Below are 27,011 nucleotides of genomic sequence, written 5' to 3'. Positions count from 1 at the left end.
GAATAATGGAAGCACCGTTTGAAAAGGCAGGAAGAGTCTGTAAAAGCGAAGCCCAAAAATGCAATTATAAAGATTGGGGTAGTATGGTTTTACGCAGCCATTGTCCTAACTACTACATCTTCAGTGTTCTTCACAATAGCCCTGCACTTCTACTTTATTCGACTTGTTTTGTAAGGCAATACAATCACAGAAGTCAGCTAAAAAACAAATGCGGAGTACTGTCCAAGTGTTCTCCACATTTCCTCCTTCATTCCATACGTGGCTGACATGACATTCCTCATCTCTGCACGTTCTTCGTGTTCTCTGCATTCCAACTCTTTATTTTTTAATATTTCTTTTGCCGTCCCCTCTGATCTCAGGGCCTGGTTTTTGTTGAATTTTTTTTTTTTTTTTTGTCGTTTGGTTCTGATGGGAGTCTATTTTTGAGCAAAATTGAAGTGGGTATTTGCTGTTTCTCAGTTTTCTTTCGGGTATTTTGATATGGGTGTTGTCTATTTTATGTGGCCCTTCCTCATTTTTTCTCTCTGTCACGCTCGCAAACAAGCTCGCGCGCACACATCGTATGGAGTAAAATTTAGAGAACTCTGTGGGTGCCTGTTGACGGTTTGTTAGAATATCGTTTTTCAAGTAATTATCGTCATAATTAATCTTCAAATAAAATCTCCAATGCATTCTGTATTCGATTTAGAGTTTGCTTTTCTATTCAAAATACCCATTTTTTTCCGGATTGGTTTAAAAAGGTTAAATTTTGTTAATTTTATGCAGGTTGTATTGGATAGGGGAGTGAATCGTAAGTAAAGCTGATATTTACCAGAACAACTCTATCCAACCTTTTTTGGTTGAACACTATAGATTCATCTCTTTGCTCCTTTTGTTTTGCTTACAATGTTTGGAAGTTGTGAATTTCCCATACTAACCAAACCCACTTGCCAGACACGCCTGTGTTTGTAGTTATGGATGATATGAAGGTTCCTAGATTTTATTTTTTTGGTTTTCGTTAAGATTTCAAGCACAGAGATTCGGATTTAGTTAGCACTGATATTGTTGTTGTGGTGTCGTTTCTGAATGTGGAACTTATGGTTGGTGGTTTCTATGAAATTGTAGATGAAGACTTTGTGACAGGCTGCTGAGTTGCTGTTTAGCTGGGACTCAAAATGGACCGGCGGAGCTGGCTATGGCGAAGAAAGTCTTCAGAGAAGAGTACCGGAGAGATTGAGAGCTCAGGATCGTTATCTCCTCATTCTGAAAGATTCTCTGATGAGCAGGTAGGTGATATTAGCACTGTGTGGGAGATGCATCCATGCCATCGCTTTTGGTGAACTGGATTGCTGAATTTTATGGACAATCGGGATGTTCCTATGCTTTTGTCGAACTGGATTATATAGTCCGTCCATTGTATGGATAGTGCTTATTTATTTTCCAATTAAGTCCCTCTCTTCCCTCTCTTTCACTCGTTTGGTAAGGACTACTATTTTCTGTTCAAATGCATTCACGGTTTCTTCTTATACAAATGTCCCATCATATCATAACCTGAAACCACTTCCTTCTTCAAATCCTCACTGCTATTCAAGTAGTTCATTGAGGTTTCTGTGCAAAAAAGGCTTCTTGATGGTATTGGCATTCCTTTTATACTTTCTTTCAATTTTCGTTTTCTAATTCATTAGTAACCCTGGAAAGTTGATGTAACTTGTGAGCCACATAGGACATTTTTCCTTGGGCCCAAATAATCTTCAGCAGTAAGTGGCGATTGATCCCACCTGTCTCTTAATTGATTGCATCTTTTTCTCTTTCTGAGGCCAGCTGAAGCCAGTTAGATCTGAAGAAACCTTTTGAACTCATCATAACCTGCAGCCTAGTCTAGCTTGAATATACAAATTTATGTAGCAAAAATGTTTCCTAAACCAGCAATTTGCATGGTTTTATAGTAGTTAAAGTACAAACCAAGGCAAGGAAAAACTGTAATCAGCAGCTGGCAGAGCGTTTGGGGTGGGTCAAGTATTTATGAGTCTGCAATGAATTTCTCTCTGATTAATCTGTTCTATGTGATTAGCTCTCATAATATTCAGTGCACTGTTTGACATGGACTGGAAAACATCATTATCGACAAAAGTTCTTAGTTGGCATATTCAACCCATTACCGTACCTTTTCTGGTTTCAAGTGTAATACCCATGGAATAGGAATTTTCATACAGAAGCAAGGAGGGAAACAATATTGGAAAACTCAAGCTATCTTGTCCCCTGACTTCTAATTTGTTACTATAGATATAGTTTGATGGCCTTGTCCCCATAAGCAAGAAAAAGGTAACAAATATTTTAATAATTTTGCAGATGGGCAAGATTAGTCAGGTATTCGGGCTACATCTTTAGCATGCATTTTATATTTGGACCCTTCCCTAGTTCATATAAACTTCCCTTTGAGATGATTTCTGAACGTTGTAATTTTTTCCCTCATTGATTTCTTTTGTAACTTCACGTATTCCTTCTGTATTCTTGGTCGATTTTTTCTTGTATTTACTTCTTATTTCATCATCCTCATTGAATGTTGTTGTTGTTGTTGTTTTTTTTTTTCTCTTGTCATTCTTCATTCTCTTCATATTAAATTCAATCATTATTTCTTCCTTCCACTGTGAAGTCTTCTTTCCTCAATACTTCGATTATCTTCTGTCCCTCCTTTTGTAATTACTTCAACCAATCTTAACAAAGATACAAGACAATGAAACAATGGGTCTCCTGAAACAATTTGATTTGCAATAAGAGAATTCGTAGATCACTTGATTTACATGGTATGGTGCAAATAAAGTGCTCTGGGAGTGCCACCGGTAGCAGAGGTGAATAGATGGCTAAATTACATGTAGGTTCTCTTGCTACCACCACTGGTAGGAAAGTGATCTGAATCCAATGTGCCCTTATTTTCTCTTTTTCTTTGACAATAGTAGTCATTTAACTATTAGATACCGTTCGTTAGTTTTGAGTGGTCCAGATTTTATTTATATGAAACTTGCAGAGTTGTGTGCATCCTTTATTCAATTTTTCTTTCTTTAAAAGATGATGAACTTTGTGATCTTAAACTGTTGCATTGTTAAATTTCTTTTATATGTTTTAGATTGGTTTGGTCCTTTAATGATAAGGAAGGGAAAATCTTATTTTCTTTTTTAATTTAAATTGTCATGAAAGGCATATCCAACCCAAAGTACTCAATCACCTGATGTCACTTCTAGAGCTGCAAGCAATGATGAAGAAGTTAATGATAGCCTGAAGACCTTAACGGAAAAATTATCTGCTGCTCTTCTAAACATTAGTGCCAAAGAAGACTTGGTAAAGCAGCATGCCAAAGTTGCTGAAGAAGCTGTCTCAGGTCTTCATCATTGAGCTCCATTTTTCATGAAACTTCTCTTAAACATGTTAGCAAATTTTTTATGGTGGACAATTTGAACTTGTGGTGTGAAAATGTACAATTAGGGTCGGACCATTTCTGAAAGCCCAAAATTAGATTTCTGACAGAGTTTGCATTAGACAATATTGAGGGAAGTGTGAGGGTATTGTACAAGTAATTTCTCCCTTTATGTTCAAATAATAAAGATCTTCGAGATGCCGTTTTATTATGTTTATTTCAAAACAGAGTGTTTTCGTCATGTCTTTCTCACAAAATCATATCAATCAAGTTTTTATGAATATTTAAGTGGTAATGGCATTAAATTTTCCTAGACTAAAATTGTAGGAATGAGATTTTTATTTAAATCGGTATTCTAAGTTCAAGATTGAGGGGAATCTTTTTTAGGGGCTAATACTGTTTTGGAAGTCAATTTTGTTCCCTTTTTTTGGGTGTTGCTAAGATGCTCTTTATTAGAGGTTTTCACTCATAGGTTTTGGAATGAAATACACTCTTTATCTCTAGAATGTGGCTTTGGTTTGATTTCCACCCATGACATTTTAAATGTTCCAATTTTGTCTGTAGCAATGTTGTTATTCTGTTCATCACACATTCATACGCGTCTGATTATAATCGTGCTACATCGCCCCTCCTTTGGCCACTGTGCACTGTGATTCTTGACCAATGGACAGAAGGACAACATTGTTACCTTTTAAAGTTTTTCAGAGAACAAAGAAAAGCATTTTGACACTTTTGGTTATGAGAAAAATCTTTGTCCAAATTTAGGTACCAAGTCTATCTTAGCCTTGATTTACAATTCTGTCTCTCTTGTTACATTAGTGTGCGTAACATAACATACTGGTTTCTTCAATTATGTTTTCAAATGCTAGGCTGGGAGAAGTCTGAAAATGAAGTACTGGCTTTAAAGCAGCAACTTGAGGCTGCCAAGAAGAAGAACTCAGGACTTGAAGATCGTGCATATCACCTTGATGGAGCACTAAAGGAATGTGTGAGGCAGCTTAGACAGGTCAGAGAAGAACAAGAGCTGAATATCACTGAGGTTGTTGCAAAGAAAACTCGTGAATGGGAATCTACAAAGTCTGAGCTTGAGAGACAGCTTGTTGAACTTCAGGTACAACTTCAGGCTGCTAAATCTGCAACTACTGCCTCAGAAAATCCTGATTTTCAGCTAAAGCTTGAGGCTGCAGAAAAAGAGAATTCTGCCCTCAAACTTGAGCTCCTTTCTCAATTGGAGGAGATAGAAATCAGGATTATGGAGAGAGACTTGAGCACGCAAGCTGCTGAAACAGCCAGCAAACAACATTTAGAGAGCATTAAGAAGGTGGCTAAACTTGAAGCTGAGTGCCGCAGGCTAAAAGCCATGGCTCGTAGAGCTTTTCCTGGTAATGATCACAAGTCCCTTGCTGCCTCTGTTTGTGTAGAATCTTTGGCAGATAGCCAGTCAGACTGTGGGGAAAGGCTACTGGCAGTTGAAGTTGATATGCGCAAAATTAGTGGCTTGGAGCCTAACGAATGTGAACCAAGCTGTTCTGACTCATGGGCATCCACTCTAATCTCAGAACCTAATCCATTTAAGAACAAGAAAGTCAGAAGAAACCTTATGGTCCCTTCAGTAGAAATCAATCTCATGGATGATTTCCTTGAAATGGAAAGGCTTGTGGCAATGCCGGATACAGAAAGCGGAAGCTGTTGCCTTGAGACAGGGCCTGCTTTGGATCAAGCCAATGCTGGTGAAATCCATATAAAAGCTGACCTTGAGGCCATGATTGACAGGACTGCGGAACTGGAGGAAAAGTTGGAGAAGTTAGAGGCGGAAAAAGAGGAATTCAAGGTGGCTTTAACTGAATCCCAAAAGCAGTTTGAGACATCACAGAGCCAGCTAGAGGAAGCAGAGGTGAAATTGGTAGAGCTGCAGACTCAGTTAGCTCTTCTAGACAAATTAAAGCAGGCTGCAGATCAAGAAGTAAAGGCCAGCCAAACAAAGCAGGAAACGGCAGAGTCGCAATTCAGAATCATTGAAGCTGAGGTCAAAACCTTGCTTTTTAAAGTTGGTTCATTAGAGGAGGAGGTCGAGAAGGAGCGTGCTTTGTCTGTTGAAAATGTGGCCAAGTATCAGAAATTGGAGGATGAATTTTTAAGAATGAAAAGAGAAGCCGAGATCCACCGTGAAGCAGAGCTACGGCGAGTGGCAAGCAATAACGATGAAGTGATGATAAAACAGGTCAGTTTTCTACGAAAAAGATAAACAATCTATCCTTATTTGGAATGAAGGATAATAAAAAGATATACCTGAAATCAAGCAAATCCAAGTTTGCTATTTTCATATACTTCAGATGCAGCAAATCCCGTTATTTTCCTCTTGTGAAACAAGACCACTAACATTAATGACACATTGGTTGTCTAATGTCCATGAATGAAATTTGATAGTCCATGACTGGAATGACCTCCGACTTCACATTGCTATTTATGACCTCTCTCAAGTTTAACAAGGGAAAGAAAGTGCAAGCAGCAACCTTGCTTATATCTAGATTGAAGAGCATTCTAACTATTCCTTAAAGATGGCATGTTCTACCTTGCAATATTTAAGTGAAACTGTTATTACTTTCTAAGATCTGGTATGACTGTTAATGTGCTAACTCATTTTAATTAGTAGACTTTGCATGGTCCTGCTTCCAGAACTACCAATTAATTTCAAGTTCAGTTTTGACTTCCAATATGAACTTTGCTTTTTCTGCTAAACTACTTTCCGCAGAGTAAAATGTAAGAAGTTTTTTTGTTAGAAGTTTTGAGATGTCTCCCCAACCAAATCAAAGCAATTATGCTTTATAAATTAGAAAAGTGCTGATTTGCTGCCCCATATTAGTTGAGTTGGCTTTGCAGGATGCTGCTTGCAAATGTGCCTTCGGAGATAGTAAGTACTTCTAAAAGATAATTAAACAAGTTTTCAAAAGTTATATCTTGAACGGGACGACTAAATTACTACTATGAATTAGGGGTACGAGAGAGCATTGATCCCTATCAAATATGGATTTTTAGATGTCTGATAGAGTTGCATCTGATGACATGTCCAGCTAAATGCAGTTGTTTGCTGGTGTAACAAACAATTAATCTTTAAGTGCTAACTGATTTCTTCAATATACTGGTTTTGATGTCTTGATGTTTTTGACAGGAGGAACTTGCAGTGGCAGCAGGTAAATTTGCTGAGTGCCAGAAAACAATTGCATCGCTAGGCCAGCAGTTGAAGTCTCTGGCGACACTGGAAGACTTCCTGACTGACTCTGAGAAGCCACTGGAACTCATTGGTGAGGGAACTCAGGGTCCCAAAAATGGTAGGGATCCATTGAAATTGCAATTCAGTGAAAGGGGTGACGGTACAAGACTTTCAAAGAGTGGTAGTGAAAGGGAGTCATCATTCTCACTGAACCCAACCATTGCTTTCGAAAAGACCCAAAATGGGTTTGGGAAGTTTTTCCCTAGAAGGGAGAGTGTGAGTTGGAATGAAAATCAGTGAGAAAGATATATAGGAAATTGTAAGAAAACTAATTACAGGCTTCAATTTTTCATTGTAAAGCTGCCGCAAAATGCTTGGGAATCAACTGATTTATTCACTCAGATGGTGCATCTTGGTGAACATAAAGTTTTGAAGGAGATATAATAATACATAAGTTCGATTGCTTTCGACTGCCTTTCTGCTCTCGGTTTCAGTTAGTCAGATCATAGACTAGCATGGATGTGAATGATGGCTGGTGTCCTGCATGACAGATTCTGATGGCTGACCGAGTTACCTGTGTCATGCATGAACCTTTTCTGTCCAAATTTATGTATATATGGTGAATGATCTCGTTTCAAATCCTGCCATTTGCAACCCAGAAAAAAAAAAAAAGAGGAAATTGAAAATTGGAGCTTAATGTGCATTGCCTTTGGTTGACAAGTTGGGAAATGGCAAAATTTTCTGAACCTTAGAACTAATTCAGAAACTTGTTCAGTGCAATGTTAAAATAACGAAGAAAAAACATTAATTGGGGTGAGAGAGGCTCGAACTCTCGACCTCAGGATTACTCAGAAAGCTATGAGACCTACGCGCTAGCCAACTGCGCCACCACCCCTTTGGATGACTCTCCATTCATATTTAATTAATCTAATCATAATTTTCAATTTACTCCCATTCTTGTTGGTTAATGTCCAACCGATTGAAGTTTATGGATAATTTGTTGTCAGTTCAAATTTCACATCTTAGTCTTAAAAGCTGTTTATGGACTTAAATCTTAAGTTGTAAGATGGAGAAAGTCAAGTGCCAACTTAAGGGAGATGAGATTATTAGGATTAGGGTAAGCATATGATTTTAATGAAATATTGTCTCAATTCATCTCATTTCAAAATAATGATATGTATAGTTTTTAAACAAAACTTTATTTTCTTAATTTATTTCATCTAATTCGCGAGCGGAATAGATGATGCTTATAAGTAGTTTCACTTCTTATAAGAAAAGAAAAATACTTCTAATACTATATCCTCTCTGCCAAGCAAGAGTTGTAAGGACCATGGACTTTTCTTCCATTAAAAAATATGGAGATTTTGGATCACCCTCCTCTCAAAAACAATTATAATTTCAACCACCCAAATTGCCTAGACCTCTAACTAGCAATGCTATAATTTTAAAATTGTTAAAAAATGAAAATGGAGTTCTCATCCTGGATTCCCCAAGAGTGGGACTAGAGCTGTGTTTTATAAAGGTCATGGATTCAATTCCCTCTTCTAGTGCATGTTTTACAGTAAAAATAAAAAAATTATACTTATTATCCTCACACTACACATAATTTTTTAATTTTGTTTCTCTTACTAAATGTGTAGTGTATGAATAATAAGTAGAAAAATTCAATTAATTTAGAAAGAATAAAAAAAAATTAAAGAAAAGTATAGTGTGTAGTGTCCGGGATGATCAGTAATAGAACTCTTTACATATTGGTGAATTCTGCAGCCTTCAACAACTTGTCAAAAAGTTAATAAAATAAAACGAAGTAAAGTTCACAAGAAGGGTTCTATGGTGTAGTGGTTAGCACTCTGGACTTTGAATCCAGCGACCTGGGTTCGACTCCCGGTAGGACCTTTCAAAGTCATCTCCTTTTTTGCTTCTCTCCTTCGAAAGTTTCTATTTTTATTTATTGCTTAAACCAGAAAATGCTTGCTGCACAGGGAGGAATATGAGCAACAAAGAAGAGAATATGAGCATTTTCGAGTCTGCTTTTGAACGGTGTGATATCTTGACTGTTGTGAACACCCAACAGAAGATAGATGGGCAGTTTTTCGTATTAGCAGGCCTCTTTAAAGCTGTGATTTTTGTTCAAAAGGAAATAATAGGCTCATGAAAACCCAAAAGATTGTTCTTTCCATGTCTGGTGAACACGTCCTTTGTGTCAGATATATGAGACAATTTATAATTAATTTTAGAGTAATTCTATGCATCAATCACTATTCACTTTCACATTTAATATCTATAATTTTTATTTTTATTTTTTTATATAAGGTCTGGGACAGTGAATAATAGCTGATGATAATAGTTTTTCTTAATTTTATTTAGAGTTTGACTGATTGGTAGGAGAAGAAAAATGTTTAGAAGTTCCATGTATCCACAACAGAATAGCTTTTTAAGAGCATTGGCATTGAACTCATAAAATGACTTCAATTTTTAAAATTTGATGAATATATGTTTAAAATCACTGCATTGAATTCACCAAACACTAAAATTCAAAACTTTGAGCTACAATGCATTTCAATTCATCTTCAAATTTGAATACTCACTATTCACACTTTATAACCATTATTTTATTTACTTAAATTATTGTTTTTCAATTTTGAGTCACAATATATGTAAAATTTAATAATTAATTAAATTATTAATTAACATATAGTTAGTGTAATTGTAAAATATGAAAAAAAAAAATTAAAAATATTATTATTAAAAAATAATATTATATTATTATTTTGATGAATCCAATATAGGATTATGGATATGAATGTTTTGGATTTATGAAAAACATGTACTTTTCATCAAATTTTGAAAATAAAAATGATGAATCTAATGCTAATGCTCAAGCTCTTCAACCTAGAGTAAGGAACTGAACAGGAATAATTTATTAGTCCAATGCTAATATTATTAGTCCATGAGTAAGGAACTGAACAGGAATAGTGAATGCATAGATATTTATTAAATTCCAATCGCAAGCTCTTCAACCTACCTGGATGCCCTTATACACTTACGAGCCAGTCAATTTGGTGAATAATTTTACATATTATTATGAAGTTCAAAATCAATCTATGCACTAAGGAGGAGCATTATATCCAGGGAAGAAAACTTGCAAACTTCAGTGACCATCTGTAGTGATGTTGTGGACGTTCCTCGTGCATTAATCCCTGTTAAGAAGATTATAGAAAACCTCTGGCTTTCTGTAGTTTGACTTGCAGAGGGCCTGTGATGAAATTAGCTCCAGATGTTAGTCGTTAGCAGCATGCATGTAAATACTTTGATCAGTTGTCATTCAAGTTTCTCAATGATCTGAACCTCACAAACAAAGGAAAGAAGTAAATTGAAAAGAAACAGAAAGAAACTAGCTAGAAAACTTCATGGTAAAAGTTCTCTAATCTACCTGCATAGCTGATGCTATGTGGATTAATGTTGGTTCAGACCATGGCCGCCCAATAAACTGAAGGCCAATCGGCAAACCCAGTTTGTCATATCCCACCTATCAAGAAAATTTAGGTTAAAAAAGAATTAATCAAGATACCTACAAAGGAATAGCCTGCTGTAAAATATGAATGAAAGATCAAAAGGATGATAAGATCAGACCGGAACAGTCACTGCCGGCAATCCTAAGAAATTCCCTGCTATCGAAAATCGAACTAGTGCAGCTGCAATAGGGGCAAACTTATCAATTCAATTTCTTCTTTTATCTTTCATAATGAAGCTAATCATGCTTTGAGCTTCTCTCCAATGGACAACCTTGGCAGAAAGGAAAAATTTGAGAATTATTAGGCATTGAATACCTCCGTTTACATAGTCGAGTTCTCCGGTCTCTAGAGCATCATCCTTTATTGGGTATGCAGTAACACTGTCCCATTGATTATACACACTAACGATTAGATATTATTGGAGGAACACGGGAAAACTAAACTATTTGGGGTCTTCTTTTTGTTTATTTGTTTTCTCCTTCCAAATATCATCTCAGTCACGTATCCTGGGATTAGGTCAACATCTCAATTTAACTGAAGGCAAGTGCTTAAAATGCACAAAAGCAATCAGGTAGGGAACTAAAACTTCTAACTTTTAGAGGACAGGTAACTTAAATAAACGAAAGAGATCTGACTAAAGCAGCAAAGAATACCCTATTGTTGGTGAAACAATGACATCAGCCTGGGCAAATATAGTCATATGAATCTGCATCTGGCGGTTCCTGTGGATAGTCAAACAGGCTAGTGTCACAGTGGGAATGATGTTAGAACCAAATCTATAAATTCTGTAGCTCTAATCATGTGGATTCATGCCTATGAAGTGCAGATAATGAACTAAAATGTTTCAAAGCATTCCTGCTTAATTAGATGCATTTTCTATTACTTTTTTCTGCTTTCTGAAATGGTATACACTATACGGTGCTGATCAAATTTGTTTGACGAAGGAAAGTTTTTGAAAACTGGAAGGAATAAGACCAATTCCATGAGCATTGAAAACATGCTTGGATATTAGCATATTAACCAAAAAGAAGTGTTACTACCTAACAAGCTAGGATATTAGCATATGAACCAAAAAGATGTTCATCTGCACTAATCATACATATAATATAATCTGTAGAAGTATGATTTTTCCAAAATAAGAGTAAACAATACAATCTGGAAGCTTTCGAAGCAAAATGAAAATGCTGGAAAATTAGCGAATCAAACTATGATCATCTAATGCCAGATTCAAGTGGAAGGTTAATTTTAAATATGATCTCAAACATATAGGAATTTTTCTGACAGTATGTGTTAGAATCACAACTCCTGGTAGCCTTTTAAACTTGAGTTACTTTTGAAACTGTGATATATTGTTTCACACCAGTGCTCAAAACATAGAAGTTTTTGTAAGACTTTACCATTAGTGATACGCTCAAGAGTTTGAACCTGGTTATTCTTTATTTCCTACATCATAAAGCTTCTTAATTTGAAACAAGTCAACCAAAGTGGCCAAAGTTCAGCCATAACTTAGAGGCCTGAAAACCATGCCAATCTGGATTCAGGATCTTGGAAACTAGCAAGAATTGGAACCCTAATCTACTCCATCACTACTATGAGCTGTATGCCTTTTAATGTGCACTTGGAAAGCTTTGCCAATTATTTTTCATCCCTTGATGATAATGCATTTGTAAAATGAATAAGCTTGATGGTAATGTATATGAATAGTAGATATGATACAGGATATAGACTGCAAAATGACATCTTCATCATCAGATATATTCTATAAGTAGAGATGATGGTTTGAAAATTAGAAAAGTTTAGCAGCCTAGAAAATTAAATGGATTCGTGATCTGGCATCCCATTAGTAAGCTGACTCAGGTGGATTTCGTGTGAAGCCAAACAAGGTTCTCACTCATGAAAAACTCTCCTAAACCTTCCTCGTAGTTGATATTTCAATTTAAGTAATCCAAACTAGGCAAAAACACTACCTCATTTTTTGTGCCTTTATATACTCCTTGCTGCTGAAAGAACCATATACGCTAAGTGCTACCCTTGCATCCCATCCTAATTCTGCAGGATTCCTGTAATGTGTTCATAATGTCAGCATTTTTATTAAAACATAAAGCTGAAGAAAATGAAGTCCTGTAAGACAACATACAGCTTTTCTAGATGAGAACTAAGGGAAGTACTGCATTCAGATCCAATTGTCGAGTAATGTGCCAGGCGCATTGCTTCTATCTCTGGTATAGTCACCTCTACAATCTTACAGACAGAGCATGGCAGGAGCAAGGAATGACTATTTCGCAGAAATAGTTAAATTTATCAAATAAAAACGAATTTATGTGACTATCTTGAGGCATTATACAATAAATTGAACCTTCAAAACAGTGTCAATATTAGCATTTTGATCTCTTAAATCTGGTTGAGTAACTTGATCTTCTATCCCCTTATTCTACTTTTTGTGATATTAGTGATGAGAAACCTCACAAATTTCACTTGAACTAAGAAATAGATCAAGACTATTTATATAGTGTGCCAACGTTACTCTAGTCATTAATAGTCATAATGGATAGACTCTTTCACTTTTAAAATCCAATAACATCTACAAGTTCATTGATCACAAAACTTAAAAATAAAAAAATTTGAGAAAACAAAAAAGATACATGTTAGGAAAATTAAAAGACTACTAATTTTATAGGAAAAAAGTATTAATTTACCAAAAATATAATTTTCATATTAAATAAAATTTATTAACTAAATGAATTTCAACTTTCTTGCACTACTACCAAAAGCTATTTCTGGCAAAATATATTATACCAACATATAGATAAATAATTAAAGATAGGGAGCCTTTGATTGCTGATACCTTCCAACCGTAGTGCTCCTTAAGCTTGTCTAGAGATTGAGAACAGGATACTCTGATATCATCACTGCAATCGTTAAACCACTAATTGACCCAATTAGTGGTTTGAATGAAATATTATCAGAAGACAATGATGTGATATGAATTAATGAATCATGAACTTTTATTGAAAGTTAGCATTGTTGATTGTTTTATTGTAAGGTTGAGAAAAAGATTTCTAACCTCTGCATACTTTGCCAATTTGACATCAGAGATAGGCTTAGATGAGTTCAGCAGTGGAAAATGCAATTTGGGCTGGAAGGTTGTCCAAAAAGAAAAAGGCCCAAGAATCAGATTTGTTTGTGAAACTATCCATAATTTAATAATTTGAGGAATGGCATAGAGCATTCTAGATAAAACATAGATAGCAAAGCCTATATGGGAAAGATGGCATCTAGAAGTGCTTTCTACAGCTTGTGTGTGTGTGTGTTGGCCAATTATACTTGAACTGCCTTGATGTCAGAGTTTTAATTACTAAAAAAATAGGAAAGAAAATAGCCATAGCATTGTCCCAAATATCTGAGAAATGTAAGCTCAATCAGATATCTTTTAAGTTTAGATGTCCCATTTGTATCTATTCCAGATTAGTGTGCGTGTCTACCTCTATGTAGAAAGAAAGCATTTTATGCATGTATGGATGAATGCATAGAATAGGTCAGAGCCAATAAAAAAGAAGATATATTTCTAACAATAATACACTTGTTTTCAAACAATTGCAACAAGTTCTTACATGCATAGAACAGTTGGGTTGATCCGATGGAAGCCGTCCACTCATAGCTGCATAACTGTAAATATTAAAATGGTGACCATTATACCATAGAATCCATGTAAGGAACCAAAGGGGGGAAAAATGAGAATCCAGAATCAAGAGAACAACTAAATAAGGAACACTGACACAATAAATGCATCCTCAATCCTGCCTGCTAAGATTCCAACCATCCCAACTGTCCAGTTCAGAGGAAGAACACTGAAAAACAGCTAGTTATTCTTTAAATACTCATATACCTTCCAAATTATACAGCGAAAACATTATTACTAGAAGATAGATTATGTGATGATGAATATTCACCCAGAGTGAGGTATGCGCCCAAAAGTTGGTTTCAAGCCAACAACACCACAGAGAGCTGCAGGCATTCGCACAGATCCTGGGCATTGATAAAGATGAAGCCTCCAGTTAATTAATATTATACAAATGATCATAAGTTCTTAATATTATACAGTAACAACTTCATAAAAGCTTTTTCTAGAACAGTTCTTGTATAATTCTGCAAGATAAAACAACGAACAGCAAAGCAACTAAGATGGATTTTTGCTGATAGATTTATTTGAAAGTTTTCTCAGCATAGAACTAGTTTACCTCCACCATCAACACCGAGGGCAACAGGGCACAATCCTGCAGCCACTACTGCAGCAGATCCGCTAGAAGAACCTCCAGAGATCTTGTTGATATCATATGGATTTCTAGTAGCCCTACAGAAGTCATAAATGGACATCTTTTCATTTTCATTGCAGCGTCAATATTTGGAAATGAATAGATTATGGAATATGATACTGAAAATAAATCATCTTAATCTTCAGTTGAAAAGGGGAAGGTGGATGGTTGGCCTATGAATTCAATCTTTATGGCTCTATATGAAGCAAAATAGTAAATGGAGACTAAGACCCAAATATATAGAATCAATCCCTAATTATAGAGTTGTTAAAAAAGAAGCTCCGAAGCCAGTGTTCTTACCCATAGTGAGGATTTATGCCACTTGTTCCAGCCCCAAGTTCATGCATATTGGTTTTCCCAACAAGTATGGCACCGCATAATCTGAGGCGCTTAACACAACATGCATCATCTGTACAAGATCTTACTTTGTGTAGCCACTTTGTTCCTCCTAGAAGAACCAACTATTAGTTTAGGCTATTATTATTTGAGAACAAAGAAATTAACTGCTTAAGAAAATTAGGATTGGATTGAATGATATAGACCTGGTCTTACCCAAAAAGTACTGATCTAGTCAATGTTTTCATTACCTGTTGTAGGATATGGAGCACAATCTATTTCATCCTTTATAGCAATCGGGACTCCATCTAGAACTGATATTTGTTGTCCTGGAGAAGATCATAATGAGAATGATAGGGTTAGTGTATTCATTAGAAAGACTTATAATCCTTTTTCATTCTGTTAGGGATGAGTACCTCGTTTATACCGAAGAGTTGATTCAGTTGCTTGCTTTAGGATATCATCAACATTATAGTTGATAAAGAATGACATCTGCAATGGAGGATTAGAAGATTCATGTACAGCAGCTATAAATCTCTCTGCAACCTGTACAAATGGAAAAGTCAAGACTCAAACCCATTGAGTATAGCAGAATACAGTAGCTACAACAAGCACACATGCAAAAGGCATAAGCAAACTTATAAAAGCATTTTAAAATTGATTTTCAGGATTCAACTTGATGAGTACATATGTAAGTAGGGAAAGAAGAACATACACCATAAAACAATTAGCTAAAGTTGGCATACCATCCAAGGAGTTATTTCTCCAGATATATAGGCTCTTGAATAGTCCAATATTGTCCAGTGATGGAAAGAAGATTTTAAACCATTTAGTATTTTTCCTGAAGAATTAGGCAAACAATTTATTGCCTGCTGAACTTTTTCAGGTGGAGATAAATCAGAATCTATGCATTTGACTTCCTGTTCTTTCACATCTGCAATCATAAACTGAAAGATCTTAGTTTCTAGAGGGAAAAAAAACTATATACAGTTATTATCAAAAGTGTAAATGTTTAAACATTAATGTCAATCTCAAGACATCAGCTCAATACATTGTGTAGTGAACCCAACTCGCGATACACACATCTAGTTTGATGGAAATCATAACTAGAATGGAGGAAAATTAGGTGCAGGACCTTGGTGAGTCCTCTCCCTCTTTCAGAAATTTGTAATTAATGAAATTCCCAGTGATAAAATTGCAAAAAACATAAGAGTGTGAAACTATATCAACTGTTTTAGAATATTAGAACTAGCTAATGTTAGTTTAAGCCACAATTTGTGGCACATTGTCTTTTATATTTGAATCCCAACCCAGTTAAGGTCCAAAAACGAGAGCAGAAATGAAAACGAAAGCTGAAGGATAAGAGGATGACCTTCAAAAGGATGTAGGGGAACATAGAGAGGTGGCTCCTCTAGCTCTGCATTCGTTATGAACTGCAAAAGTTGAAATACACTTTTTAAGGTATTTCAATACAAAATTTTACAGGCCATAATCTGGGAGAAGTACACTACTTTACAGGTGATGTTTAACCAAAATTCCAAAATTCTTAGATATTAAATAAAAGAAATGCTACTGCAACTCCTAATTTATATCACTCACTTTTATCTTAATATGAGACATGACTTAGTAAAAAAATAAGATAAACCACGTTTAGATGTTGAGATAAAATTATATGAAAAATATGTAAATAATAGTGAAATAATTTATAAATAGTAATTTTAAACTTTTAAAAAATGAGAGAAAAAAATTGAATAAAAAATTATAAAATTAAAATATTATTTGAATAAAATTTTTTAATATTATTTTTATTTTGAGATTTGATTTAAAAAAATTGAATTGCTTTTTGTGTTTTATTTAGAATTTTAAAAAAGTTATAATGATTAAATTTAAAAATGAAAAATATATATATTTAAATATTAAAACGAGATAAAATGGTTTGAAAAATATCAAAATTAATAATATAACTTTCAAAATTAGTACTCTTATGTTTTATTTTAATGCAAATAATTTGTGGCCCATGCCTCGCCCAAAACCAACACTGTCATCACGTGTAGGAGGGGCCTGAAAGCAACTCTTGTGTTCTGGGCCCGTGGTGAGTAAACTGGAAATTTTTGTAGTAATTTAAAAAAAAAACAAAAACAAAATATAAAAAGAGAAGCGGATCCCGGCAGTTCAGATATAAATGCAATCATTTAAGATCAGATTTCACGTGCAGGTTCTTGGCACCGAAGCTCAATTAAGAACAACCAGAGAAAAATTATAAAAAAATGTTATCGCATTACAAAAAAAAAATATTGAGTTTGAACGCTAAAATTTAAAATAGATATATGAATTGTAAATCTTATCATATTTAATAAATATGGATATATTAATTAGTAAATTATATTTTAAAATAATTAATTAATTATAATAAAAATTTAATGTACAGTTATTTTTATGTATTTTTTATATATTCTATTTATGCGATTAGTTACATATTAAAAAAAATTAATACAATTAATTATATTAATAGAGTGCTTAAAAAATATTAAAAAATAACAGCTCAATACCTTGTGAATTAGGTTGTTTCTCTTCAATATGAACAACAACAACGTCCCGAAGATCCTTGACTCCAGAAACCAGACGAAAATTTTGACCACAAGTCCAGCCATTCTAGGAGCTGCCTTGCACCAAAACAGAGTATCAGTAGCTATATTTGCTATGAAATTCAGGCAATTCAACAAAAGTAATAATTACTGGTAAAACAGGGGATACACTATCAAAGAACTGCAGCTTTGACTTTGATCATCTGCAACTCCTTATTGGATGAGCAACAAAACATGCTTATGTTTATTAAGATTCATGCTTTTGAATAAAATAAGCTTAGGAAATCAACCAAAATCTAAATTTATGTTAAGAATCATGCGAAAACAGATGAGAAGAGGAAGAAGGAAGAAACTGCAGAAAGATGGTCGATCGAAGGGGTAGAGATTTGAAGTAAGAACCTTTAACATTGGCTCGGACATAGACATGATCACTCTTAGGACCAACATCAACCTCCTCCACCGGCTTGTAGACAACCTTTTCCTCTCCGAACAAACCCATTTTCCTAGAATATGCTCTTTTGGGTGGTTTCCTGGGAAGAAAACCAGAAAACAGGGGGAGTGAACAAGGAGGAGATTATATTATACAAACCTATGGATAGCTGTATGTTATATAGAGACAGGGGGAGATGGGGCGGAGGACGCCAAGAAAGATTTTGACTCTCCAGAAAAAGACAAAAGCAATCATTAAAAAATAGAACAAAATACATGATTCAGAGCTTGTTTCACTGCAACTGTTGATGCTGATAAATGGGCGTGCGCAGGATGACAATTTCAGCAATTTGGAAGATGGAAGTGAGTGTGAGGAAAGATGAATGATATGTATTAGTTGAAGAAATTTATAGGCTTAATTCATTTCATAAAATCGATTGTACAAGAGAGGATTGCTTATTGCTTATAAATATGCCCAAGACCTTGTCCACAACCAATATGAGATTATTCCTCAACACCCTTCCTCACGTGCAGACTATTATTTTTTCTGTTCCTTGTCACGAGGTAAGTATTGTGGGCCTCCATTCGTCCTGTAGTAGATTCTGATACTATGAAGAAAATCGATTATAGATAAATAGTAACTGACGAGAAATGAGTCGTTTTCGAGAGAGTGTGGTGTGGAATTAGTTGGAGAAGTCTAGAACTTTGGGATATACGTCTACCCTACTAGAAGCAACATTATTGTAACTTGAAGCTTACTCAATTAACCCTTCAAAAAAGAAGTAAAATTGCACAAAGCTCACATATTTTTTTGAGATCAGATGTATCTACTGCAAATGAGATTGATCACCAAGTTGGTTTTGGAACGTGACAATAATTTCTTACGTTTAATTATTTAAGATACGAAAATAATTGACCATGCTCGAATTAATTCTTTTATAATTTTTTGAGTTTAAATACTTTCTACGATTCGGAGAGATATGACATTGTCTATAAGCTGTATAATATTATATATTATATGTAAAAAGTTTGAATTTCTAACACATATCGTATGTAATTTATCTATCTTCGAACTATAAAAACTGTTCCAACCAAAAAAACGGTGGGGTATCCCAAACCCATTATAAATCCTAATCGATAGGCTTTCAAGCTCATGATTTATTTACTATCTTTAATGCAATTAAAAAAATTAAAGCAAAGTAATATTGAAAACATAATAAACTAATGTGGCCCCATTATCTAAAGGAAACTAATGAATTAATTGTGGCATTAATGACATTATACATGATCATCGTGTGTAGGCCAACTCCAAGTACGTTTAGTTACTAAATTCCTCTTAACTCATCTCAATTCATCATTATAATTTTTTTAAATTTTAACATAAAATATAATAAATAATTCAACTTTTTTAAATTTTAAAATAATAATAATATTAAAAAATAATATTCTAATAATATTTTATTATCTCAACTCAACTCAATTCAACTCAATTTAACATTTAAAACGTAACCTAAGTAACCAATGTTACACATGAGACATAGACCATCTAGACCAAACCCATTTATTATTCTTGAGAGACATTGACTCTTTCTTCACATGAGACCAAGATTTTCCAGCACCATAATTTCCCAAAAACTCAGACAGCTCCTAAAGTTTATGCAAAGTACTAATTAAAGCAGAAACTTTTGGCTGAGCTGTCATGTTGAAAAAATAAAAGTTCATTTTTTGAACCGAATTTTTTGATAGAGTAATGTTAACTATAAGCGTTTTATAAAAAGATAAATTTTATTAACAAAGAATAATTTTTTTTTTTTATTTTTTAAGGTGGAATACATTTTTTTATAAATATTTGTGCAAGATTTATATATTTGAGATTTGTACAAATAATTTTTATTTTCAATAAGATAATTATACCAAATGAAAATAAAAACTAGACTATATATATATATATGCCAAATGTTCACCAACACCTCACAATTATTCACGACCATTTACCCCAAAACTGGCTGATATATGGGTCATAAAATTAATGCAACGTGGGACTCCCCTGGACCATTTTATTTAAGTATTTATTATTGCCACTTATTTTAGATGCATATTCTCACCATTCTATTTCTTTTTTTTCAACTTTAGATGGATTGGCCACGATTGATTACATATAAGAGATGCACTGAAATGAGATTGAAATGAGAATTGAATAAAATCTTATTATCATATAACTTTTTTAATATAATTATTATTTTAAGTTATGAAAAAGTTAAATTATTTATTATATTTTATGTGTAAGTTTGGGAAAATAAGAATGATTAAATGAGATGATTTGTATAACCAAATAAGGCCTTTGGCTATGTTTGGTTGTTAGAGTGAACTCAACTCATTCCAAACCGATTATTAATGGAACCTACTACTTTTTCAACTTCTCATAAAAAAGTTAAATTCATCATAACCTATTTTATACATCCTAATAGATATTTCAACATATTTACATTCAAATGCATCTCAATGAGATCCACAAAATATATATACTACTATTCACATATCAACTCAAATTATCTGAAATCATCACAGCATCCAAACGCAGCTTAGAGTATTTTAAGATTTTGTAAATAGTAATGAAATGATTTGTGAATAATAATATAATGGTTTGTGAATAATAGTGTAACAACTTAAGTGAATAAGTTTTATTGGATTTTGAGAAATGTGAGTTGAATAAAAATATTATAAAGTTAAAAAATTATTTGAAGATAAATTTTTAATATTATTTTTATTTTAAAGTTTGAAAAAATTGTATTAGTTTTTGTGCTTTGTTTTGAAGTTTGTAAAAATTGTAATGATTAGATGAAAAAAGTTGAAAATTTAAAATTGAAAAATATTATGTTTTTGAGTGATATTTGAGAAGGAAATTGTGACAAATTTTAAAAATTTTTCATCTCATGTCATTAGCCAAACGTACCATTAAGATTGTGGGGGTCAAGCCAAACTATGAAATGTTACCGTCCCTAACACTAAAGTCTAAAGCTTGGAGAATTGGTTCAAAAAATATGACCATTTGCATGAGATTTCTTTGCAGGATGGAAAAATTTGCACCTGTCCAGGAAACGTGTTTTAAAAAGAGAGTACTTGCTTCTAAGGTGGGTGCACCAAGAGCAATGGGGTTGGATTGACTTAACCAAGACTTACATTATCATGACCTAATAGAGTTTAAAACGTAGCAATAAGAAGATATGGTTTTTAATGATTTATTTCATATTAAGATTCTCTCAAGTTTGAGATTCAATTGAGAGGGTTTGTTTTGAAACGCTGAGAATTTTGAAACATGTTATAATTTAATTTTCAAACATCACTTTAAAATAAAATATTTTTCAATTTCAAATTTATAACTTTTTCATCTCATCATTACTTAATCAGTATTCAAATACAAAAATCAATATAACTTTATTAAATTTCAAAACAAAATACAAAAATCAATACAACCTTTACAGACTTAAAAAATAAATTATATTAAAAAATTATATTTAACTATAATATTTTTATTCAACTTTTCCTTTTCAAAACTTATAAATAAAACATCTTCATTCAAATTATTTTATTACTATTTACAAAATTATGAGATACTCCAAGCATCAAAACATGCTTTTAACTCTCTCAATTTTTTGCCAAAACTAAAAGATTTCAAGTGAGATATATATATATATATATATATATATTTATTTATATAAATGTGCCCTACAACATTTATTACTACCAAAAATATATTTATGGGTCGAAAGATCCGAAACACATTGTAGGGCACCCATAATGTGCATTTCTCTCTCCCACTTGAGATTTTCAAGTTCATAATTTAACTTAAAGGAGATAGTAAACCTTATAGTATTTGTTATAAGGCCTAATGCATGTGTCTATCTATTTTTCACTTCACTTTCATATTTAGATATTGTCGTATCAACGACCAAGTCATTCGAAAAAAAAAAGAAAAAAAAAAAAAAGAAGATAAATGGTTGAAATAAGGTGGATTTTTCTTACCAATCTAAGTGGAATATACTAGCTAGTTTGCATCTTATTGTGGGCAAAAGACTCGTTGAGATACCTCTTGATTTGGGACTTCCACTCACCCACTCAACCTCTATTGTGTCTCACCAAATCTTCATGGGAACACTATTAACAAATTGATTAATTGTTGTCAGTTATTTCTTGTAAAAATAACTATTTTCTATTAAAATGAGTTTATTTTCATTATAAATAATCATTTTCGTCGTAAATAATCTGTCACAAATACTTATTTTTCTTATAATGGAAGTGCCCCATTATATGATTTATGTCTGCCCATTCCACATTTTCTTTTTTTTCAACTTGCTTGGATTGGTTTATCTATTAGAAAAATTTAATTGTAAACGATTCTGCGCACTAATACGTGCACTCATTCAATAAGATTGGTCAAAAAATAGATTTTATTAAAAATAATACTAATTTAAATTTAGAATATAAAGATAACAATATTAATACATAGATTAATACGCTAATTTATTTGTACTTAACAAAACTCCTATCTATTAATCATCCAATTTTTGGTCCATTCCTCCTCGTGTGTTCATCATTGCATCAATAGAAAATGTCTGACTATCCTTTTCCACTTTGGGATTTGCATTTCTCTCTCTCTCTCTTATTTATTTAATTTTCTTTTAGAGGGGATAGGTTTCCACTTACATGGGAGTTGAGTAATGGTTAGAATTGACTCATATAGATCAAAATTCAAATTGATACAACCCATATTCAACGCCTAGCTTTTAAGAGTTAAAATTAATGTCTCAATCTGCAAATCCAATATGAAATTAGTATATTAGAATTTGAGAATCTGACTTGTTTATAACCTGTTTAGAATTACTTTATATACGATTCAAATCTGATTTGATAAGGCCTGAACCCAACACAATAACCTGAATTATTACTTATAAATTGTATAACAAACTGTTATATATATTTATATACTGCTTTGTGTGTGTGTACACACGATTTAGATTATATTTCTTACCGGGAAGTAGTGATTGTTAAGATATCAATATAAATAATAAAATCTATTTATTTCTATTATTTTAAATTTTTTGGATACTCTCTCTCACATGTGAACCAGACTCGCTCTCGATAAATGAGCTAAATACGTGAAATATTTAATTAAATGAGATAGTGTAGAGTTAAGATTCGAACTCAAAATTTATATTCTAATATAATGTAAAATCACAATTTATTTTAAAAATTTATATTAATGAAAAAATATCAATTTTATTATTTATATTTATATCTTAAGACAAAGTGGTACACTAAAAGTGACATGAAACCGTTAATTAGATTAGATTTCTCGCGTGCACTCTAAGTCCACATAATAAGTTAATAGCTTTGTTATTCATAAGATTCACACACCACAATTTCGTTTATTTATTTTTTATTTTTTTAAAAAATAATTGAATTCTTCTACTTATTATTTATATACCACATATGTGATAAGAGAAAAAATTTAAAAAAATAATAAAAAGAATGATGTATAATGTATGAGACTTATAAATAGAATTTTTCATAATTTAAAGTAACGAGATAGAATAGATTATAGAGTTGGATGAAATATTTATCCACAGGTAAATGAAATACATGTTTATTTAGTAACCAAGAAAAGGAAAGAGAAATCAATAAAATTTGAATCTTTTAATTGTTTTTTTCTCTCTCATCAAGGCCACGTGTCATGAATCTAGCAAGTAGCTATCACTAGGATGTTCAACCACTAATTGACCCTTGATGCTGACAATTATAGGATTTGTCCAAGTGGTTATAAATAGAGGATTTGTCCATATCAAGTGGTTATAAATAGAGGTTGTAACATATGACACGTTTTGTTAATTTAACACGAACACATATGATAATGGTATATTTAGATTTAATTTTAATGAGTTCGGATTAAAATGGATTGATCAATTAAGATACGATTGCTTAATAAGTTGATAATAGATTAACTTGTTTTGACTCGTTAAGAAAGTTAAAGTTATAATTATATCCTGATACCTAAAAATAAAATTGTTGAAATTTTAATTTCGATATTTTTTTTGTTTGGATTGTAATTTTAAACTTGTAGTTAGTTTTATATAATTTTTTATAGATATTGTAATTTTAACATTTAAAATTATACTAAACTTAATCAGGTCAAATATGTTAATTTTGGGTCTATTCAACCTCTTTACATAAACAGGTTGAAATAAGTCGTGTCGTGTTAAATTATTTCTTAGTATTCACTAACAGGCCAAAATAGGTCGTATTTTATCAATCCGTTATGTTAATAGATCATATTAGGATTTAAGATTTTGACACGATAAACTTAACGAATCGTATTCAGGTTAACTCATATAATGTAATATACATATTTTGACACGATCTGTTAACACAATTTAACACCCATAATTATAAACAATTTTCCTACTGTCTCTTGAATATATAATTTTTGAGAAATAATATATACAAATCTTAAATATATAAATCTCATATAAGTTTTTTATAAAAAAATAGAATCTATTATGAAAAAGCATAAAAAAATTCACTTATGAGATTCACATTTTTATAAATAACTTGTACGTAACATTCCTTATAATTTTTTTTATCTTTTATATAGGACAGGTGAGGGACCTGTCTCCTCTCTACTCCCTGCCCTAATTAAGGTATTGCACACAGTCCCTGACTCCCTGTCCTACATGCTACAAGTAAAGTTCTAAATATCTAAATTCTCCATCTGTTGGGACTCAATTTATGGAGGAGATTCAAATCTTGACCAAAGGACCTTTTAAACATGTTTAGCCCTTTTTTAAAAAAAGAAGTTTTTACAATTTTGTAATAAAAAAATTTTACAATTTAACGTGTTACATTAAACTAAATAAATTTTCTATCTATAAATGAACTAAGTCGTAATTTCATATTGTTAGAAGTAAAAAAACTCTGATAACAAGAAAAAAAGATGAACAAGTAAGAGAAAGTATAATTTATGACTGTATCTATTATTACTCTAAATATATCAGGACAGTCTAATCGATGGAGCCACAAAGTTTCAAACAGGTTTGCTCTTTTAAACTTGAAGCAAAGGCCTTTGATCAGACAATAATTTTATATTAAGTAATATTAGATACAAATTTTAAATAAACAAATCTATACAAACCTTTTATAAAATAATGAGTCCCACAAATAAAGAATTATTTTATTTTTATTTTTTTAAAATGTGATCTATTTTTTTATAAAAATTTTTATAAAATTTATCTATTTAAAATTTATACATATAATTTCTCTTATAATTACAGCAGATCCTCAAAACTTTCAGAGAAGGAAAGATTGGCTCCAGAATGTCAGGCCTGACTAAAAAGTTCAGTCAGGCTGGAACCTTTTTCTTTATTGTCTCTAGCTTTTAGTGATCACTCCTAGCTAGCTAGCTAGGAGACATGGCACAAGTTAAGACTTCGTTTGGTTAGTTAAATACTCTCAATTCATCATTACAATTTTTTTAAATTTCAACATAAAATATAATAAATAATTCAATTTTTTCAAATCCTAAAATAATAATAATATTAAAAAATAATATTCTAACAATATTTTATCATCTCAACTCAACTCAACTCAACTCACTTCAACATCCAAACACAACCTAAATCTCAAGCACAACTCCTCCTGCGATCCACAAAATTATGACAGTTTTGGAATCCAGATTGAATGGAATGCATGTCAATAACAGCTTGATTTTTCTTATCCTTCAAAAAATAAAGATGGAACTGTAGGAGTGGAAATGCATAATGAACATGAGGTAGATGGCTAGCTGGAAGTCAGAGTGTACGTCGTGGTCCTCATCAAGGATAAAGCAAGCATTCAATCATGGAGTCCGCGAACAAAAACATAAACCTACTGCCCATGCATCAATTCCTCTCATCCTCCTCCTTTCATAAAGATCGAGAGGTTTGGCCATTAATGTTTGTCCCCGTAAAGACACAAGTAAAACGGCACAGCAATTAATCTGTTGGTTGTATATGGCAGAGTTCAAGATGCTAGGACTTGAACCTAACTCCTAAGGGACTGGGCTTCTATTTTGAGAATTCTTGGGAGCCACAATTAATTAAGAGTTAAAAAAGTAAAAACTCAAAAGGTTTTTTTTTTTTTTTTTCCTTTTTTAGGAATGTAAAAAATGTTGGTCTGATTTAAGGTTGGTTGGTGACTGTCTGAGATGTTGCGTCTGAATGTTAAGATAAGTGTTGAATTGATTTTAAATGATTTAAATTAAAATATAATAATAATAAAAAAAAGAACCAAACATCGCCATAAAGATTGTAACAAAAAGAAATGGCATTTCATCGATATGAAAAATTCATCTTATTTAATTATTATAATTTTTTTAAATTTAATATAAAATATAATAAATAATTTAACTTTTTAAATCTTAAAATAATAATAATATTAAAAAATAATATTTTAATAATATTTTATCATCTCAACTCAACTCAATTCAAACTTAAGAGAAGAACATCTTCTTTATCTGGCCAAAGAAGCATAAGGCCCATGCAACTTCTTTCGTCCCGGTCCGGCAACTGGTGAAATACCTTGGTCCATTGCTTTGTTCAGCCACAAATAACTCATGTTGTCCCATAATTATTTTTATGCTTTTGTTGGGTATTATCCATAATTTTGATGTCACATAGTCATCTTGTTCCTCACTTCTTAACGAATATATTTAGTTTTGCAGCATTTCAAGAAAGAGAGAGAGAACGATTCATTTTATGTATCTATTTTTTTTTATATATAATTTATTTTCTTAATAAATGCTTATTTTTTGGTTGGAGGAGAGATGACAAGCCACTACAATTTGCATGTTATCCAACACACTTGAGATTTTGACTTTTTATTATGAGTTTAATGGGAAGATTCTTCTATTACTCTTCTACTATTATTTTTAGTTTTTTTAAAAGATTTTCACTTTTTTAATTGTAAAAAAGTTATTATTAGTAAAGTTGAATATTTTTTTTAATAATTAAAGATATTAAAAAAAAATAAGTCTTAGGACAACCGGCTTGCGTCTCCACCGCGAGACCATATTGCTACTTCAGTAGTTAATATTATGAAAAAAGATATTTGCAACCGTAAATTGTATAATTGTCGTGTAATCACTTTAAAAAAATTGAATAAAACATGAGACACACATGAGAAAAATTAATTTTTTAATAA

General features: G+C 32.4%; 2 protein-coding genes and 2 non-coding genes across 11 annotated transcripts; 2 read left to right on the top strand and 2 right to left on the bottom strand.

The window, feature by feature from the left end:
* On the top strand, positions 1 to 7,084 carry LOC108990436 (filament-like plant protein). Of its 7 annotated transcripts, XM_018964407.2 has the most exons (6): positions 88 to 627; positions 766 to 790; positions 1,105 to 1,265; positions 3,175 to 3,355; positions 4,261 to 5,612; positions 6,561 to 7,084. In XM_018964407.2, the coding sequence occupies exons 3-6, from the start codon at positions 1,155 to 1,157 to the stop codon at positions 6,900 to 6,902; spliced, it is 1,986 nt and encodes a 661-aa protein (XP_018819952.1). In that variant the 5' UTR covers positions 88 to 627; positions 766 to 790; positions 1,105 to 1,154; the 3' UTR covers positions 6,903 to 7,084. The 7 variants fall into 7 exon arrangements, with proteins under 7 accessions (XP_035550903.1, XP_018819952.1, XP_018819953.1 ...); XM_035695010.1 differs by lacking the exons at positions 88 to 627; positions 766 to 790 and adding an exon at positions 1 to 81; XM_018964408.2 differs by lacking the exon at positions 766 to 790 and having other exon boundaries at positions 88 to 586.
* A 327-nt stretch (positions 7,085 to 7,411) lies between these two features.
* On the bottom strand, positions 7,412 to 7,497 carry TRNAM-CAU. Its single transcript is given in 2 exon segments — positions 7,412 to 7,447; positions 7,460 to 7,497. It is a non-coding gene; the product is annotated as a tRNA-Met (tRNA).
* Positions 7,498 to 8,426: 929 nt separating this feature from the next.
* On the top strand, positions 8,427 to 8,498 carry TRNAQ-UUG. The gene has a single exon. It is a non-coding gene; the product is annotated as a tRNA-Gln (tRNA).
* A 1,067-nt stretch (positions 8,499 to 9,565) lies between these two features.
* LOC108981681 (fatty acid amide hydrolase-like) lies at positions 9,566 to 18,164 on the bottom strand. 2 transcript variants are annotated; one of them, XM_035694385.1, is made up of 21 exons: positions 18,057 to 18,164; positions 17,751 to 17,881; positions 17,316 to 17,425; positions 16,139 to 16,199; positions 15,513 to 15,700; positions 15,183 to 15,312; positions 15,018 to 15,095; positions 14,731 to 14,878; positions 14,356 to 14,468; positions 14,068 to 14,143; positions 13,894 to 13,965; positions 13,729 to 13,783; positions 13,182 to 13,253; positions 12,963 to 13,043; positions 12,255 to 12,358; positions 12,085 to 12,177; positions 10,771 to 10,839; positions 10,433 to 10,497; positions 10,236 to 10,297; positions 10,036 to 10,131; positions 9,566 to 9,858 (listed from the first exon to the last, which is right to left on the bottom strand). In XM_035694385.1, coding segments are annotated over exons 1-21 (1,869 nt in total). In that variant the 5' UTR covers positions 18,059 to 18,164; the 3' UTR covers positions 9,566 to 9,795. The 2 variants fall into 2 exon arrangements, with proteins under 2 accessions (XP_035550278.1, XP_035550279.1); XM_035694386.1 differs by lacking the exon at positions 18,057 to 18,164 and having other exon boundaries at positions 17,751 to 17,934.
* Positions 18,165 to 27,011: the final 8,847 nt, after the last annotated feature.

Source organism: Juglans regia, chromosome 10, assembly GCF_001411555.2.
Source record: "Juglans regia cultivar Chandler chromosome 10, Walnut 2.0, whole genome shotgun sequence".
Classification (NCBI taxonomy): Eukaryota; Viridiplantae; Streptophyta; class Magnoliopsida; order Fagales; family Juglandaceae; genus Juglans; species Juglans regia.
The sequence above is the reverse complement of the archived record's forward strand: the minus strand, read 5'-3'. Positions and strand labels throughout refer to the sequence as shown.